Raw genomic sequence first — 19,656 nt, 5'->3', positions numbered from 1 at the left:
CTCACCCCTTTCTCTGCAATGAGCTCTGCAGTACTAGAAGGGAGCCCAAAATAACTCCCCCCGCTCTCCCTTCTACAATGCTGCTGGATCAGGACACACTCACACCGACATCACGCTCAGCTGGGGCAAGCTTGGCTCTATATTAACGCCACTAATCCAGTATATGTGCAAATCAGACCTGAACCACACTCCCACTCTCTCTAGTACACACGTCCCACCCGGGCACACGCGCGTCCCACTGGGCACAGAAGTCAGTTCAACGTCTAGTTTTGATTTACATTTGGTTGAGTTGTCAACTAATGTACATTGTTCTGAAAAAAAATACTAAACGCCCTTACGTTGATTACTTTTCACAAACCCAATTAATTTCCCCACGTTGATTCACCATCATCACATCGATTTTTGGGGTTGAAATGATGTGGAAACAATGTTGATTCAGCCAGTTTTGGCCCAGTGGGGTTACTGTATTGCCAACCCCTCTCACTACTTAGAAGAGATGCTCTTCCAACCATAACCCCCTCAACCATGAGAACAACTGCTAGGGGGTTGGCTTAGAAATTAGCAGTGGCACATTTGGAGGCAGAAGAGAAAAGGATTCTGGGAAACGGAATGCAACTTCAGAGTTCTTTGTTTGCTTTATGGGCCAATAGAGAAGCAGAGACACACGCTCTCGCAAAAGCACCCAATTCAGCTTTTCTCAAATCAAGGCAGAAGTTCAAAAAGCACAGTGACGTGACTGAGGGGGAAAGGCTAATTACTGTACACACTACACAAACACGGCAATGACTCATCGCACACTCACACATCCTGTCCCATTGAAGCCTTGGTATTATCCCTCTTCCTTTAAACCTCGGCAGGAATGTAAACTACATAAATAAAGGGGTCTTGGTCTGACTGCGCCAATTCCCCACAGAGCAGCAAGAAAAGGAGGAATCTCAAAGGCGTCAGTAATTTGACACTTGATATAGTCACTGGGTGCTAGTCAGAGTAGCCAGACACAGGAGAAATAGGATATCCCCCGACTCCCACCTCAGCAATAAGGAGAGTCCTGTAAAAACGACTCCCTGAATAATCTTTGGAGAGGCTGAACAAACCATTCCTCAACGGTGCCATGTGGCGGCCATTTTGCCGATCCCTGGCTGGATTGACACACCCTCTGACATCATTACGGAGGCCCAGTGTGGCGTAGGGCACGCAGGCTGCTCCTACTCTGTCAATCAGGAATAGGCTAGGTAGACCAGGGCTGTGTGTGAAATGGCACCCTACTCCCTATAGTGCAATGCCTTACGGCTCTGGTGAAAAGTGCAATATAAAGCGAATAGGGTGCCACTTCATGAGTGGCGAGCTTGGGGGGCACTATGGTGTTGAAAGCTGAGCTGTAGTCAACGAATTGCATTCTCACACACTGTAGGTGTTCCTCTTGTCCAGGTGGCAGGTTTGAGTGCAATAGAGATTGCATCATCTGGGAATCTGTTGGGGCGGTATGCGAAAAGGATGACATTTCAGACACATCCTCTGTACTCCAGCAGGGTTTAGACCCGAGAGAGCAAAGCTCATCCTCAGTGCTTCAGAGATCCATCCGCATTGCACACCCCCCCTCCCCTCAGAGACTCTCCTCAGCTCTCCTAGTTTTTACTGCAATTACTCTGAGCATCTGTTCACCCGCAGGCCCCAATTACCTGATCACTACACCACCTACACCACCAGACCAGGGCCCGATCACCTGAACAACAAACCACCCACCCAAACCACCCAGACTGACTGCACAGACCAAGTGTCAATCAAGCCATACCCCTCCGCCATTGCAATGCTACCATAGAGCCATCAGTTGTCTCAGTGACAAGAGTCAGTAGTCCGTCCGGATATTCTCTCTATATTTCATTAAGCTGAAAGTCTGACTTGAACAAAGAAAGACAAGACAAGAGCATCAACATTGAATGTTGAATGCCAGCAACTGGTTAGCTGGGATGGAAGCCATGCCGGCCAGGCACCATCCAAATTACAAAATGAGCGCAAGCAAATACTAGGAGAACACAATCTTGTTTTTGTATTTTCTGGAAACATTGGGGTCAGAATGATTTATTTTTTTCCTCGAGCAGTGCAGATTAGTATCCAACCACTAAACTACTCTGGACAGATGGACTGCTCTGCTAGAGTGGTGGAATGCCCCAGCCTCAGTCACAGCCAATCATGGTGAATGTTTAAAGCCTATTGTTGTCTAAACCACTGGGGCCTCAATGAGGGGGGGAACAGGAGTGGAGCCCAGGGGTCAGAGGAATATTAGAACAATAGCCTCAGGAGCTGATGAAAATATGTCTATTTCAGAGACCATAACAGTTCAATTTAAAATCGGAAAATCGACGCTTATGCAAGTGGTCTTGGAAACCACTGGGATGTACAAAATTAGTGAATTTCCTAGAGTAGCGGAGAATGATTGCATCCAAGTCCACCTCTGTTGAAGCACCTTTGGCAGTGATTACAGCGACAGTATGACATTACAAGCTTTGCACACCTGCATTTTGAGAGTATCTCCCATTCTTCTCCGCAGATCCTGTCAAGCTCAATTCAGGTTGGATGGTGAGCGTTGCTGCACAGCTATTTTCCGGTCTCTCCAGATATGTTCCGGGCTTTGGCTGGTCCACTCAAGGACATTCAGAGACTTGTCCCGAAGCCACTCCTGTGTTGTCATGGCTGTGTGCTTAGGGTCGTTGTCCAGTTGGAAGGTGAACCTTCACCCCAGCTCTGGAGCAGGTTTTCATCAAGGTTCTCCAATTACTTTGCGCAGTTCATCTTTCCCTCAATCCTTACTGGTCTCCCAGGCCCTGCCCCTGAAAAACATCCCCATAGCATGCTGCCACCACCATGTTTCACCGTGGAGATGGTAACAAGGTTTCCACCAGACGTGACGCTTGGCATTCAGGCCAAAGAGTTCAATCTTGGTTTCATCAGACCAGAGAATCTTGTTTCTCATGGTCGGAGAGTCCTTTAGGTGCCTTTTGGCAAACTCCAAGCGGGCTGTCATGTGCCTTTTACTGAGGAACGGCCTCCTTCTGGCCACTCTACCATAAAGGCCTGATTGGTGCTGCAGAGACGGTTGTCCTTCAGGAAAGGCTCTCCCATCTCCACAGAGGAACTCTGGAGCTCTCAGAGTGACCATCGGGTTCTTGGTCACCTTCCTGACCATGGCCCTTCTACCCCGATTGCTCAGTTTGGCCGGGCGGCCAGCTCTAGAAAGAGTCTTGGTGGTTCTAAACTGCTTCTATTTAAAAATTATGGATCCCTGTGTTCTTGGGGACCTTCAATGCTGCAGACATTTTTTTGGTACCCTTCCCCCTATCTGTGCCTCGACACAATCCTGTCTTGGAGCTCTACGGGCAATTGCTTTGACCTCATGGCTTGGTTTTTGCTCTGACGTGCACTGTCAACTGTGAGACCTATATAGACAGGTGTGTGGATTTCCAAATCATGTCCATACAATTTAATTTACCACAGGTGGACTCCAATCAAGTAGAAATAACAAGGATGATCAATGGAAACAGGATGCACCTGAGCTCAATTTTGAGTCTCATAGCAAAGGGTCTGAATACTTATTTATGTAAATAAGGTATTTATTTTTAATACACCACCCCCCCCCCCCCCCCCCCCCCCAAAAAAAAACTTTTGCTTTGCCATAATGGGGTATTGTGTGTAGATTGATTAGATTAAAAAAATATTGTTTCCATTTTAGAACAATGCTGTAATGTAACAAAATGTGAAAAAAGTCAAGGTCTGAATTCTTTCAGAATGCACTGTAGCTATGCCATGTACTCTGATCTTGACTCACTATCAAATATCCCTGGGAAATATCTCTGCCAGAAACAATAACAGTCAAATAAACAACCATATGGCAACACTCCTAGTAAAAGGTACCTTGTACAATAGGAGTTGAGGATATCGTTGTCGACTTTCGCCAATAGCAAATAAACAAAACCTATATCTTCACTAACTTAAAGTGGAAAACTGAGTTGTAACTTTTGCTCAAAGGTAATAAGAATCACACCAAGAACACCACAACAACAGACGCTACAAAAACACGTCCTCAGGGTGAGTAGAGCAATAGTTTGTTGGATTACTGCTAAATCTAATCCCATGGTACTAACTGAACAACAATCCATTTCTATGCTTGGGCATCCAGGTACAAAACATTTCTCTGCCAAGATAACAGCAGATTCCAATAATTACAGCAGAGATCACAGAGACAAAGAGCTGAAACAGTACCGTGAGGCCAGCTAACGTCCGTTAGCCTTGAACCATCAGCAGCCATTTAGCAACTCCTTCAAGGACTTCCTTCCCAACACAGCAGCAGCGCCGCTACACTAGGCCGCTAAACTGTTTTACTCTCAGGAGACCAATCACATCATTGATAGCAGCGAGACAAATTCAGACACACGCTCTCCATTTTACGTCGACATTCTGAGAAGGAGGAGGGCTTCCAAGCCCTTCCAGTCCACCCCCACCCCCCCCCAACCATCCACCCCTCCCCTTTCCCTACAAGACGGCGCTACAGGAGCCAGATCTGCAGCATCAACACCGCGTGCCAGACCCACGTGGTGCGCAGCAGAAGCACAGGTTGATATTGTCTGCCGAAAAGAAGAAAACAACGCCTCCAGATTCCTCCCATGTTGAGGAGATTAGGGAACACTTCAGTGGAATTCACAGCCCCATACGGCTACAGGGTGCTCACATCGCTCACATTACTGAGAGGCTGCTGCCTGCACGCTGCCAGCATGTCTTTAGTACCCGTTCTAAACCCACAGGAAAAGAAAAAAAACACAGGACGACAGGGGGATTCCTAACAGTATGCAGGAACAGAGTAAGGACACTACATAGCACTGGTTGGGCGGCGGATGTTTGAAGCCTTTTCCATTGGCATACCCCTAAGCACAACCATCCAATAGAAGCTTCCAGACATATGACTGAGCAAAGACAAGGAGCGCGTCACATGAATCACACATGACTCATTTGAGGTATTAAACTCCTAGTGATGTTCTAGTACCCCGTCAACTCTCAATAGATTTACATGAAGAAAAAAAATACGTTAGTCAGACCTGGATTATTTTACTAGAATAAAAGGTAATCCCTGAATTAAATCTGATTTGAATCCAGAGAGTTCTGAAGTAAAAGCAGTGACCTCATCCAGTAAATATGACTCTATGGCGTCTCCTTGAACTCTAAGCTCCAGCAGACTGGTATCACTTACAGTATACTGAGCCAACCTCATCAGAGAGGAAAACGCCATCAAAACATATAATGTTGACGACATTCCGGAGGCAACCACCAAAAAAAAAAAACACTTCCCCATGTATCAAACCAGGGAAATTAGTCTGTGTAAGTGTTTGGAATCACGACCTGTCACATCGATTCATCCTGCTTCTTCAGAGAGCTAGGCTGAGGCGGGGCACGCATGCACACACAGCAGACGTTTGGACATGAAACGTCCTGGAGCGCAGATACAACGGTTTGATCTCACAGAGCTGAAAAGGGCATGAAAGAGATCGGTTCCTTCACAGCACCCTCCTGTCACAAAAACACAGACGCGCTCGGCGACAACGCAGAGGACTGTTGCGTCATCAAGGCTGTCCTACTCATTTCAACTGCGGCAGATAACCCAGCAGCCAGAGTGTCAACCATGGGACTCCTACCCATTAGATAAACACAATCACAAACACGGCTCTTTGATGGAAGAAACGTGCATCATAAGAGTGTTCGCCTGCCAGATATGAGATGCGTGATCTCCATACAGTTAGATGAAGACAAATCATTCTGATCTAACAGTAAACGCCACACGAAGACAAAATGGTTTGTACGTCAATGTCGTAAGAGGTGCGACGCTTGGTCAAGAAGAAACACATGCTCCGATGGTAGAGCAAGAGAAAGGAGAAGACGCACAAGAAAGCCACAATATAAGCCAAAACAAATTCAACTCATGGGACTCACTGTGTCATGCTATAAGAGGTGAGGGTAGAGCTATCCGGGGAGGTGTGCAACCAGCCAAGTATCCTGATGGTAAATCCCTACTCTGGAGGAGAATCCCAGCCTGTGGAACAGCAGCTTCTCCCCTCAGTGTGAGAACGAGAGCTAGCCTATACTGGAGCTGTAGCGAGATGACCCATTTCAGATCCATAACAAGCTGTCCCCTGTGCTGCTGTTAGCGCAGCTCGCTGTGTCTACAACACACACACGCGTAGATAGATATCCACTAATACACGCTCACGTACTGACACACACACATATATATATACACATTCCATTTGCATCCGAGCACAGAAATTACACAATGCATACACGCGCCATACTTTGCACAGCAAACATATTCTATGAAACAGCTATAAAATCCATGGCTCGCTACATCCCATCTCCCAGGCTTTGGCTCAGCCCTGAAGGTGTTGTCTGCAGTAGTATTGTAGGGTGGATCATCTACAGCAGCCTATTTCCACAGTTCCCCTCCCGAGGATGCAACCCGGAACACAGTATACCCCAGTTCACATGGGGGAACCCTGTGAAGTGTCCCGCATACAGATTGGCAGGTTACACCCCCGCCCCCCCCCCCCCCCCCCCCCCCCCCCCCCCCCCCCCTCCTTAAACCCCCTCCATCCGTTACCTTCCAAAACACTCAGCATGAGGGCACTCACCACAGTATAGTGCTTCTCAATACCAATGAGAGGGCTGTGGAATCGAAAAGAGGGGCACATCTGTGTGCTGGGAAAAGAAGAAGAGCTAATTAGGTTCTCTGGTGGTGAAGTTCTGGAGACAGACAGACAGACACAGAGCGACACACACGGACGGACAGAGCGACACACACGGACGGACAGAGCGACACACACGGACGGACAGAGACGGACGGACAGAGACGGACAGAGATGCTGTGCTGTGGGGCTTCTGGGTTCTGAGCTGGCATGACCTAGCCCTGCAGACTGTATGCTTGTGATTGCACAGGAGAGGCCCAGCTATAATTTGAGGCTGCATCTTGGGGAGCCCAGGTCCATGTGTGTACAGAACGTGTGAGCGAGTGCCCATGGTGCACTGTCTCACAGGTGTCCAATGCCTTGTTCTGACCACGGACACATAGCCACTCTGTGAGTAAGTCATTTCCACACCACAACATGGTGGGTGGACAATAGCTTTTCTTTGAAAACTTCCCGTCTAAGTTGGTCGGTCTCATCTCTGGAGTTCTTCGGACGATTCTTGAGGAGTAGTGTAAATAACTAAATAGATCTATCTAGCTGTTCTACTTTGGTTGTATTGTGAAGCGGGCTTGGGACATTTGTAGAGTGAGGCATGAGTCTGGAAATAAACGGCGCCCAACATACAGTACGACAAACAAAAACACTTCCACAGAGACGCACAACATACAGTACGACAAACAAAAACACTTCCACAGAGACGCACAACATACAGTACGACAAACAAAAACACTTCCACAGAGACGCACAATATACAGTACGACAAACAAAAACACTTCCACAGAGACGCACAACATACAGTACGACAAACAAAAACACTTCCACAGAGACGCACAACATACAGTACGACAAACAAGAACACTTCCACAGAGACGCACAGACTATACCGTAGCTCAATGTTCCCCATTTCAAAAGTCTGCACTTGAACACAAGTCTCTTTAATGTCTTTAGATAAAGATGCGATGAGAAGTCCTCTTCTCATTACACAGTAGACAGAATAGATCCAGCCAAAACTGGGTGAATCCTACGGCCTTCATTAGTGCTAGAGAGGCCATTATCATCCTGTTAGGCTTTAACATGAGTGACGTGAGAACATGAGAGCGAGATTCTACTCCCGTCTCCCGTGACTCCTGGCTGGACGTTTAATGACACTAATACTATGTACAAGGGGGCATTCATACGCGTCCTGTCCCACTCCAGACCTGTCCTAATCCAGACCTGTCCCACTCCAGACCATGTCCAGGAGACCACCAGCCTCAATTAGCTCCCAATGGCCTTCAAGAGACGTGGCGCGTGAGGGGCTGCAGAGGAGAGATGGTAGAGAGAGAAATAGCGGGGCAAAGAAAGGGAGACTTGAAAAAGAGAGAGGAAGAAAGGAAGAGAGCTGGGGAGAGGTGATGGCAGAGTTTGAATGCTTGGAAGCCAGACTGAGGAATGTTAGCTGGCTGCTCGGTGACCCCCTAACACTCCCCGCAGGCCCTTAAGGCCAGAGAAACAGTAAAGTGGTGGAGGAGCGCGCACACACACACACACCAGCTCACTTCCCACTCTTTCACAGACAGGAACAAACCCCCAGATGGACAGGGAGGGGCTTGCCGGGATGAAAAGTCTTATTGGATTAAAGCGTCTCTTAACTATACTGAAGTATGATGGAAAGAATCTGGGGAAACTCTAGGTGGTCTGTGTCAACAAGATTTGTTTGCTTAACTTTGAGGACCTTAGCTGGGTTTATTGCGTGCGAACTCGTCGACACGTCCACATTTTGGAGGGAAAGGCGCCTTTTGTCCGGCCCCTGACCCGCCCAAATGGACCGAGGGCCTCCCTATCGTCTCGGCATGTCAGTTGGTAACCCACGGCAACCCAGAGCAGCACCAGCCATAGGGAAATAAATACAGGCTCAGACTGTAGTGACGGCGGCAGCCAAAATCTCCAGCTACGAAAATATAAGCTGTGATTTGTCTAAACAGGGATGTTGTTTCAGCGCAGATAAAAATGGGAATATCATTCTTCTAATACATATTTTATCCCACTCAGTCAAAGGGGTACAGACTGAGCCTGGGTACAGACATTGCAGTTGCCAGACATGAAAGTACTGGAAGCTATTTTGGTGAATACGGAACAATACCGTGATTCACTTGTAGAACAACAATGAGTGCCCCGTTAAAGAAGTTGGCTCTAACGGAGGTCTTACTGACAGACATAACAAAGGCCATGAGTGGGCCGACATCTCCCACAGTCTCTAAACAACCCAGCCTGGGCCGGGTGGTCTTAACTTACGCGCCGCCACCTGTTCTGTCTATCCCTTCACTTCAGCAGACAGACCTGTCCGTGGCTGGCACAGTACCAGCGCCACCACTAACTGCACCATGCTCCACTTCCCATTCCATTACAGATTTCAAACTAATTTAAAAACATGGAGGGTGGAGGGCTGAACTAAGGGAGGTGGCGGCATTTACTGTAGCTGAACCGGGAATGATCCACCCGGCAGCCATTACAGAGCAAAGCATGCAAGTCTGCCTTCATTAGACAACTCAATACATCCCTTGAGGAATGTGTGACTGGCGCGTCGCTCCATTGTTCTGCCGGGGGCCCTCTGGGCACGGGCCGCGCCCATATCAAGAGAAGATAAGGAGATGAGTAACAATGCAGTGCCATCACACGTAATGACATATGACAGCTGGCCCGGAATCTGGATGCCTCTATAGTTAGGACAGTAGGAACCATTGTAATGTATCCGTATGCTAAAGAAATGACAAAAAAAATAATTCTTCCTCCCTTTTATGGGTTTCTAAGGCAGTTTTTCGCTGGCTGACTGAGGCTGAACTCTTGCCACTAATTAATTGGCATGTGTTTGTGCCGACTGAACGGTGGAAGTGGCTGGGGCGGCTGGCTGAAGGGGAGAGGGGCCCTGGGGACACTGACTCTGTGGCCTCCCCCTCTCATCTCTCCCTCGCCCTCCGACTCTCTGGACCTCTGCCACCAGTAACGGGCCTCATTGTTTGGGTCTAAAGGGGAGGGAGGTTTCCAACAGCATTCTAATGAACCACCGGAACCAATCAACACATCTCAACTGCCTTTCTGTTCCTTCTGCAAGTGACAAAAAAACGTCCGCATTCCAACATAATGACCAGGCAGGCCAACGTTACAAAACCAACCGCTGCAATCTATGGGTTGAGTTAGTCCGTCAAGACAGTTTGAGTGTTGTTGCCAACGATGGACATTACAAAACCCTTTCAGGCTGGTGACTGGGACTGAGTAAAAGCCTGAAGACAGTCGGGATGCTGTGATCATTCCAAACACTACCTACTTATACACAGAATTGAGTAGAGAGCCCTCCCTCGCTCACCCGATGCTGTTGCTGTGCTACACCACATGGCTCTGTGCTAATCTGTAGTGCCAGACCAGGCTTACAGAGCCCCGCTAAAGAGCTGTCAGAGGGGAGCATTAAATCCCAGAAGACAGCAGCCAGAAGACAGATGGCCTGATGGAGGGATGGATCGATGGTCCGTACCTGCCCCTCTACTCACTACCTTCCTTCGGGAGCCGTCATCACAGGCAGGAAGTGCATCGCACGGATCATCCAAAAATTCCAGACGAAACATGATCGCAAGCGGAGCTTCTTCTTCTCTAGTTCTGGTCTGGTCTCAAACCCCGGGGGGCGTGTTGTATGTGGTGGTTGGTGTTAGAGGGGGGAGCTGGGGGTAAGCATTTGTTCTCATGTTTCTGGTTGAAGGGAGCCGTATGAGGACTTTGACCTCCCCCCTCAGGGACCCTCTCGAAAAGGTCCCCAGCTGCAGGAGCGAGGGGGTTCTATATATCTCCCTCTGCAGAATGAATGCAGAGGGAGGAACAGAACGGGGGGGGGGATACATTTCTACTTAATCTCTGAATCGATCGCTGTGGTCAATGGCAACGCTAATGTGCTCCTCAGGACAAGTGGCACATCACGTCAATCCCCTGCTAATCCCATATAGGCTACCTCCGGATATGTTTATCTTTTCAGGGTCCCTCTGATGCACTTGAAGATTGGCTTTTTCCGAGGCGGGACATTCATTCCTTACTCTGTGTTTTCTTGAGTTCGAGTACTGGGCTACGTAAGTGGTGCATAGAGGAAAATCTGGATTTCAGCATGACGTCAATGAGCGTCGGATTCTTCTTACCTTCTGACCGATGCATCACCATTGACTCCACGACCGTAGCTCCCCACGACGGGGAGTAAACACTGGCTTGTGTCCCAACTGGCTCCCTAGCCATATTCACTTCATTGGGCCCTGGTCAAAAGTAGTGCACTGAGGGAAGTTCACTATATAGGAAATAGGGTGCCATTTGGTATGCACACACTGCCTTTCTCTGGGAGAGAGAGCGAGGGGGCTAGAGAGAGATGGGGGGGGGGGGGCTAATGAAACAAGGTAAACACAGGACTCTGGCTACCAAACTCCTGCAGCCTGCTAGTGTCATTAATCACAGAGCTCAGGGTTGAGGTCCTCATCCACTCCTGTAGCAATGGCTCTGCCCAAAAACTGTCACATATGCACCTTTTCCCTCAGCCGTATAGACCAATTACACACACACACACGGAGAAACCTTTCATCTTTTCTTTATCAGCCTCTGCATAGGGGTGCAGATAGAGTTGGGGAAATGGGATGTAAGGAGAACTTAACAGCAATCGAGGCCCAATAATCCAGTCTCGTCACCTGTCATCAGAGAGGAGACACAGAGCTCCATCACCCCCCCCCCCCCCCCGTCTGCACTCTCCGCGCATCCCTCTCCACCCCCTTCCCTGTCTGGTGTCTACAGGACAGAGGTAGGCTACGACGGGACCTCTATCTGCCTACTCTGGGGATTGTTGCCCTGTTATCTGCCAGATCCAAAACAAGTCTGTCGCAGGCATGGATCCAGCAGGACAGAACAGAGAGATCGAGCCAGCCTGACGGGTGGAGAAAGGAATGGAGGAAGACTCTCATTCCCCGAAACACACACACACACATATTAGAGTGTTTATGGTGTTGAAGGCAAGGAGATTACAGGAGGAACTTACTACTCTCATTCCCACGGAAACAGGGCTAGCCCTATCCCCAGAGCAGGCACGCACTAAGTATATAAACACTGCAGGGGACACAATGGCTGCTCCTCAGTCACTCCCCTTCAGTAATGTTTGTGTGTGTGTGTGTGTGTGTGTGTAAGCTGACGCAGTCTCTGTGGCCTCATCTTAATGATTTATTTCAGTCAAAGAGAGAAAGAAACAACACTTTCAATCACCCAGTGCCCATTGACAAGCCATTGGAGGTTGCAGGCCTAGCTTTTCAAAGTGTAACCGACAAAACACAGTGCAATGTGTAATATAGGCTTTGCATGAATGTATGCACGCATACAGCGCGCGCACACACAGTGTTGAACAGGCCTGCTCTAGTCTGGTGGATGGAAAACAGACAGATAATAAGGCAAACAAACAATCTCATTCATGCGCTGCATCTGTTATCCCCCGACACAAGACGGATATGAAAGGATCCATCTCCAGGCCTGTTTCACGGCTCACCTTATTAATTCCATCAGCCAATGACGAAAGCTTGGCAGCTGCCGGCAGGGAGCAGACAGAGGCCGGCAGGGAGCAGACAGAGGCCGGCAGGGAGCAGACAGAGGCCGGCAGGGAGCAGACAGAGGCCGGCAGGGAGCAGACAGAGGCCGGCAGGGAGCAGACAGAGGCCGGCAGGGAGCAGACAGAGGCCGGCAGGGAGCAGACAGAGACCGGCAGGGAGCAGACAGAGACCGGCAGGGAGCAGACAGAGACCGGCAGGGAGCAGACAGAGACCGGCAGGGAGCTGACAGAGACCGGCAGGGAGCTGACAGAGACCGGCAGGGAGCTGACAGAGACCGGCAGGGAGCTGACAGAGACCGGCAGGGAGCAGACAGAGGCCGGCAGGGAGAAGCAGAGGCCGTACAAGTCTGCATCCTAAAATGACCCTATTCACAACTTTTGACCAGGCCCCAAAGAGACGATATATGTCAGGGGAGTCCGTAAGCGAGAGAGTGAGTAGGGTAGTAAGTGAGCGAGCGAGGCCAGGCATGGCTAGGCTTATATCGGTCACCTTGTCAGCTTGCCAAATGGGTTACGAGAGCGCAGCCGTGGCCTCTGTGGCGCCCCCCTGGGTATGGTGAGAAGCACATGGCATGTCCCCCTGACCCTCCTGCAACATCACAGGACACTCCAGATACCTGATGGCCAGGCCAGCAGTATTTTAATTCTAAATGCCTGTACCAGAAAGGGGAGTGTGGGGAGGCGGGTCAGCTGTTCCCGTAAGTCCAGCTCCAGTTACCCAGCCCTGGCACCCACTCAACCCAGGCCAAGTAGGTAGGCGGGGTTGGTTGGAGGGGTGGAGGGATGGGGAGAAGTGTATGTCACATGGGTTGTGCAATAAGAGGTGTGGGAGGGGTTTGGGAAACATGGGCAGCGTGGGGGAGGGGGCGCACCGGGCCATGCCACCTGGAAGGAGTCACCAGGCATCTACAAGCCTCGCCTTTCCCTCCCAAACTCCCCCTTGCTGCTAGAACAGCACTTATGCCCAAACAACATCCCTGGGCATCTTCCATCTCCACCAGCCATTCACTGTTTGCACATTCGGGTCACTGATATTTTAGTGTACGATTGTGGCGGAACAATGGCGCTCCTCATGCTCTACATGTCGTCAAATAGTGATCTGTAGGATGGTGTGAGAAGACAGAACAGAGGAGCGCTGCCTTCCACCAGAGGCAGCCTGAGCAGACAGAGAGAGGAATGGAAATCAATAGAGGGATGGTTGGTTTTAATTTAACCCAGGAACCATACAGAGTCTGAGGAGGGAAGTCTTCGTTAATACATGTGAAACCCCCATAAGCTGCCTGAGACGGACAGTCCACAACACTTAATACCAGACACTACGTATCTGGCTGAATTCTAGATTCATTATTTTGTCACTCCGGCGGTTTCTCCTCACTCAGCCATTGACAGGGAAAAAAAGTCTGGTGTGTGTTCCACATAGCAACCTATTCCCTTTATAGTGCACTACTGTTGACCAGGGCCCATAGAGCGCTGGTCAAAAGAAGTGTACTATAAGGGGAATAGGACACCATTTGGAACACACAGTGAGATTCTGCAACTGTAGATCTCAGAGGAAGATAATTACTATTGGCTTTTCTGAATATTTTCCTTTTCCTTCACTGTGAAATCTCCCATTCTCCACCAGGGTGAGACGTAACGCCTGTACAAGCAACACAGGCTATTCCAAGCAAGGGAGCAACCCTTTGGTCTGCAGAGAACTTTTAAATAAGGCAAGTTTAAATATAACTCCGACATGGCCAGACCGACCAAGTCCTCAGTAGTAATTGAGGGCTGAGGGAGTAATCTTCACCGGGATTCATTTAACATAAGCCCTGCTGCAGTTACTGCTGCTTTAAGACGGGTTCAGGGCACGGGAACATCTGTGCAGCAGTACTCTACTCTCTACTCCCCATGCCTGCCCTCTGCACTGTGATCTACAGCCTGTGTAGCCTGACCAGACCATCACAGAACTGTACATCTTCAACGTATAGAAATAGATTGAGATACCAGATCCCCACAGGTTACATCACAGCTGAAGCTCAGCGATGGGTGTGGAGGTCAGGGGTTATAGAGAGCTTCAACCGCTTGCCCTTAAAAAAAGGCAGACATTCCTTAAACACCATAACAAAAACAACACTGACCCCTGGGTAACCCATTCATTTAGGGCCTAGGGAGGGGGTGTATGTGACAGGGACAACCAGCCCTTTCAGCAGGTGTTCTTCTCACTGAGGATTTTGAAGTCCGAAGGATAGAAAAGGTTGGCAGAGGTGGGTCATGATGCCAGCGCACCCTTAAGCATGACAGGCATCTCTGACGGCAACAGAGGTCAGGGACACGCAGCATTCCGCACATCTACACTCCATATTAGGACCGCTCCCTAGAGAGGTTACACGTTGGTGACACTTGGGTGTCACGGATGAGTAAGCCCCCGTAAGATTACTGGAAGCACACACACAGTATAGAAACAAGGGAGTCAAAAGGTGAAAAGAACACAAGGTTAGAAAGAAAATACAATTATTTTCATTTTGGCTCCAGCCCGTTATCAAGTATCCGCCATCCACAGGGCAGCCGTTAACAGATTATCACAGCAGAGTGGATAGTTGACAGAATGTTTCTCTCTGCCAGGCCAGGTTTTTTTAAACTCCACCCTCTACCCCATCCCAATATGTACAGGGTTCTGGGATGAGAGGAGCTGACTATGAGTAGTTGACTTTATTCAAAGCTAGCCTTCCTCTTTTTGAATCTCAATCTAGTATTTTTATTTTCATTTAAAAAAATATATAATCTGAGCACTGCCAAGCCTGGCAGAGAAAAGCGCATTCTCACAGCGTAGGATACACGTTCAAATCATATATTATAAAACACCAACAAAGGCACTAAAAATCACACTACTAACAAAGCACATTCCTCTGGTAACGGAGCCAACAAAATGGCTACATGGACTATCGGCATTGCAGGATTGGGGTCAATTACATTTGAATTCAGCAAGCAAACCAAATTCCAAATTGTCCTCATTGAAAAGCATTGATATTTCCATATATTTCCTGAATTGACTGGAATTGAAAAGGAATTGACCCCAACCCTGCTGCTTTGACCCTTTTATTTTATTTTTGCACTGAGTATGCACACTCACAGGACTCTACACACCCACTCACACATTCATTTGCTTACACGTACCTACTGACTTTTACACACAATCATCATATATGCTGCTGCTGCTACTCTGTTTATCATACATCCTGGTGCTTAGTAACCATACCCCAGTCTCCCTGCACATTGTAAATATGGTATTTGCACTGACCCTGGAAAACTGTAGCTTACTTCTTGTGTTTTTTTTCTAATTTATTTTATAGTTCTACTGATATTGATTACTGCATTGTTGGGAAAGAACTCGCAAGAAAGGCATTTAACTGTACTCCTGCACGTGACAATAAAATGTAACTTGAAATGAAGCCTTATTGGGAAAAACCAAAAGGCTGAAATAGTTGTCCTCTCCCAACCACCTCTTCGGTTGGCCTTTACAGGGAGGTTATAAATCCAGTCCTGGGTTCACCCTGCCTGTTACAGAGAAACTTACACCGCTCACCCCAAATGTGATCCAAGACATTACATAGGGCTACCGCGTGTCATCAACGGAAGTCGATATGTGTATCATCTGGGAATCAGAATGTTACTGACAGACTGGAAGTCTGTGGCAACGTGGGTGGGTTACCCATATATCGTACTGATGACTGCTCACCAGACAGAAGACCCGTCTATGGATATCGGTTCGCACTTCTCAGAACGCACTACAGCCTACAAATAGTGTAAATAAATAGTTAATTACGTAGGATGAGCAAGAGAAGAACCCGGTAGGGAGTAGAGACTAGTACACACACACACACACACACACAGAGATGGACATGCTCCTCCTGAAGGACAAGAACGCATGAAAGTGATTCTATTGCCAGCTACTGAAGATATTTTTTAAGGAAGCGGATGTATCATTTGACCTTCCGACAACAAAGCCTCACATAGCAAACATGAAACATCTAACAGCCAGCACAACGACCATATAAGAGGAAAACACAGGAAAAGTAGAGAGAGAGAGAGAGAGAGAGAGAGAGAGAGAGAGAGAGAGAGAGAGGGGAGGAAAGAGACAGATTAATTGGGTAATCACAGTACTAACCTGTTTCACTTCAGCAGGCATTGTTCAAATCCCTTTCTTAAACCTCGTAGAAAGCAAAGCAATTTCCTTCTTTCCAAAAAGTTCTCTCCTCGCTTGTCTCTTGTTCCTTATTGACGTGAGTTAACCCGTGAGCGCAGACGCAGCTCAGAGGCAGGCAGCCATCCTTTCCCCACGCTGTCTCTCGCTGACACGCACGCTCGCACACTCCCCTCCCTCTCTCACACACTCCAAATCCGCTCAGAGGGGGAGAAAAAAAAGCGTAGTCTATCCTCTTCTCAGCAGAGACGCTGAAATGTTCAGGACAGTAGACTACAGCCGCTCTGGACAAACCAAAGAGACTAAAAACTCCTTCGCCTCTGACGAGTCAGACTACTGTAAAGGACGGGAAGAAACAAAACAGCACAACAGTTACCCAGAGAGAGGAACAAAACCCGGAGTTTCAGAGAAAATGGTGAAGGAGGGGTGATGGTGAATAGTTTCCAGACAGGCAGCAGTTGCCCTGTGTTCTGAGTGTAGCAGCCTCAACACTCTGCTCTCCCTCGGACTCGGACTCTCGCTCACTCCCTCTTGCAGCATCGATGCAAACCAGGGTCCTGACAGGGGAGTGGGAAGTGGGAGGAGGAGGGGCTGAGAGACAGACACAGCTGGAGCACACACGCATACAGAGAGCCCTGCTCTGACACCACCCCATCGACCAGAGGAGAGAAGGAGAAAGAGGGATATCAGAGTTTGGCCCCCAAAAGAGGAGAGGGGCACCTCACACTGCAAGTTTTTACACACATTATCAACCAACTCTTACCCGTCTACTCCACGCCTTTCTCTCCAAACTCCTTATGTATCCTTCACTCACTGCACTTCATATGAGGGGGGGAAACCGCCTGCGTGAAAGAATTCAGCTATAATACGGTGACCCACTGAGGAAGAAAGTTCATCTAAATCACGTAAATGTACTTGGCCAAGACTCAGACAGGAGCTCAAGCAAGGCCCTTTTTGTGGGGGGAGGGGGGGGGGCACAACTTTGTGAAGACTTGACTACACTTTGGGGAAAGAAAACCCAACAGAAACAAAATAGCGAAATCCTCAGGAGAAAGGGAAATGGCTGAGGTTTGCATTCCCCAAGCTGCATAGCATTATATTAGTTCACTTCTCTATGACGAACTACCTGAGTTAGTCTAAAAGAGAGATGGTTTTACATCAAACCGCCGTCTGCACCGCCATGCCCCAGCATTTATAATCTTCAAATAACACACTTAATTATTTACCCGACAACATACCCTTCATAATATTTTCATATAACCCGTGGCACGGTGCTAGGCGCGCCGCAACACTGAGTTATACATTTTTGCAGCGCAGGCAATCAAACCCACTTAGTTATTTTCTTGTCTGTCTGTCAGTATTAGGCTGGGGAACATATGGAGAAAGGGTTAATGCACAGCAATCATGCCTCACACTGACAGACAGACACCGTAGATGAGGCTGCATCTGGTAAAATCATGTGTTCTTCTTCCCTCAAGATGTGAGAGAAGGAGGAATAAAAGCGAGAGAGGTAGTGAAAGAGAGGCGGAGGGAGAGGCAGAAAGAGAGAGAGGGAGAAGCAGAGGTAGGTACACCTATAGCTGATCTCTTGGCAGTAGTACTGTAGACTACTTAAAACTGACCTCAACCCATAGTCTCTCAGAGCGTTCACAGTCAACCTAATAACACCCCTATCAGATCACAGCAAAATCACAGTCTACAGTATTTGAACAGAGCAATCCTCAATCATAAGGCATCAAAGCCTAAGGAACTGAATAATACTTAGAAATGCTATAGATGGAAGGAATGTAGTGTGGAAACCTACCAAAAAACAATTTGGCAACAACAAATTCAATCCCTTTCAGACAACTTCCTGGGCAAAACATGCCACTGTAATAGTGAAGGTGTAAACTTAGCAGTAGATAACCTAAACAGTATATTTCACCTCTCAGCTTCCCTATCAAACCAAAAAATGTCAAACAGAAAAACTAAGAAAATTAACAACAATGATAAATGGTTTGATGAAGAACGCAAAAACCTAAGAAAGAAATAAAGAAATCTATCCAACCAAAAACAGAGAGACCCAGAAAACCTGTCTCTACGCCTTCACTACGGTGAATCACTAAAACAACACAGAAATACATTACGGAAAAAGAAAGAACAGCACATCAGAAATCAGCTCAATGCAACTGAAGAATCCATTGACTAAAGCCACTTCTGGGAAAATTGGAAAACACAAAGAGTTATCTATCCAAAATGGAGTAGTATGGATAAACCACATCTCCAATCTTTTTGGCCCTATAACAAAGAACAAACAGCAAAAACATATACATGATAAAATACAACTCTTAGAATCAGCTATTAAAGACTACCAGAACCCACTGGATTCTCCAATTACATTGAATGATCTACAGGACAAAATACAAACCCTCCAACCCAAAAATGGCTGTGGTGTTGATGGTGTCCTCAATGAAATGACAAAATATACCGACCACAAATTCCAATTGGCCAACATCATCCTTTAACATCATCCTCAGCTGTGGCATCTTCCCCAATATTTGGAACCAAGGCCTGATCACCCCAATCCACAAAAGTAGAGACAAATTTGACCCCAATAACTACCGTGGGATATGCGTCAACAGCAACCTTGGGAAAAACCTCTGCATTATCATTAACAGCAGACTTGTACATTTCCTCAGTGAAAACAAATTGGCTTTTTACCAAATTACCGTACGACAGACCACGCATGCACCCTGCACACCCTAATTGACAAACAAACAAACCAAAACAAAGGCAAAGTCTTCTCATGCTTGGTTGATTTAAAAAAAAAAAGCATGTGACTCAATTTGGCATGAGGGTCTGCTTTACAAATTGATGACAAAAAAACATACATTATAAAATACAAGTGTGTGTGGTTAAAATAGGCAAAAAACACACATTTCTTTCCACAGTGCCGTGGGGTGAGACAGGGATGCAGCTGAAGCCCCACCCTCTTCAACATATATATCAACAAATTTGCGAGGGCACTAGAACAGTCTGCATCACACGGCCTCACCCTACTAGAATCTGAAGGCAAATGTCAGTTTGCTGATGATCTGGTGCTTCTGTCCCAAACCAAGGAGGGCCTACAGCAGCACTTAGATCTTCTGCACAGATTCTGTCAGACCTGTGCCCTG

The 19,656-nt window shown here is 47.8% G+C and overlaps 1 protein-coding gene across 1 annotated transcript in view; it reads right to left on the bottom strand.

Moving 5' to 3' along the window:
• Positions 1 to 16,953, bottom strand: part of LOC120036860 (armadillo repeat protein deleted in velo-cardio-facial syndrome homolog) — a 104,648-nt gene extending 87,695 nt beyond the window's left edge. The window contains exon 1 of the mRNA XM_038983188.1: positions 16,466 to 16,953. Within this exon, the coding sequence (XP_038839116.1) occupies positions 16,466 to 16,486 (21 nt within the window). The 5' untranslated portion in view covers positions 16,487 to 16,953. The remainder of the gene's footprint in view (positions 1 to 16,465) is intronic.
• Between the last annotated feature and the right edge of the window lie 2,703 nt (positions 16,954 to 19,656).

This window comes from Salvelinus namaycush, chromosome 1 (genome assembly GCF_016432855.1).
Source record: "Salvelinus namaycush isolate Seneca chromosome 1, SaNama_1.0, whole genome shotgun sequence".
Lineage (NCBI taxonomy): Eukaryota > Metazoa > Chordata > Actinopteri > Salmoniformes > Salmonidae > Salvelinus > Salvelinus namaycush.
Note: the sequence above shows the minus strand (reverse complement) of the source record. Positions and strands in the feature narration are given on the sequence as shown.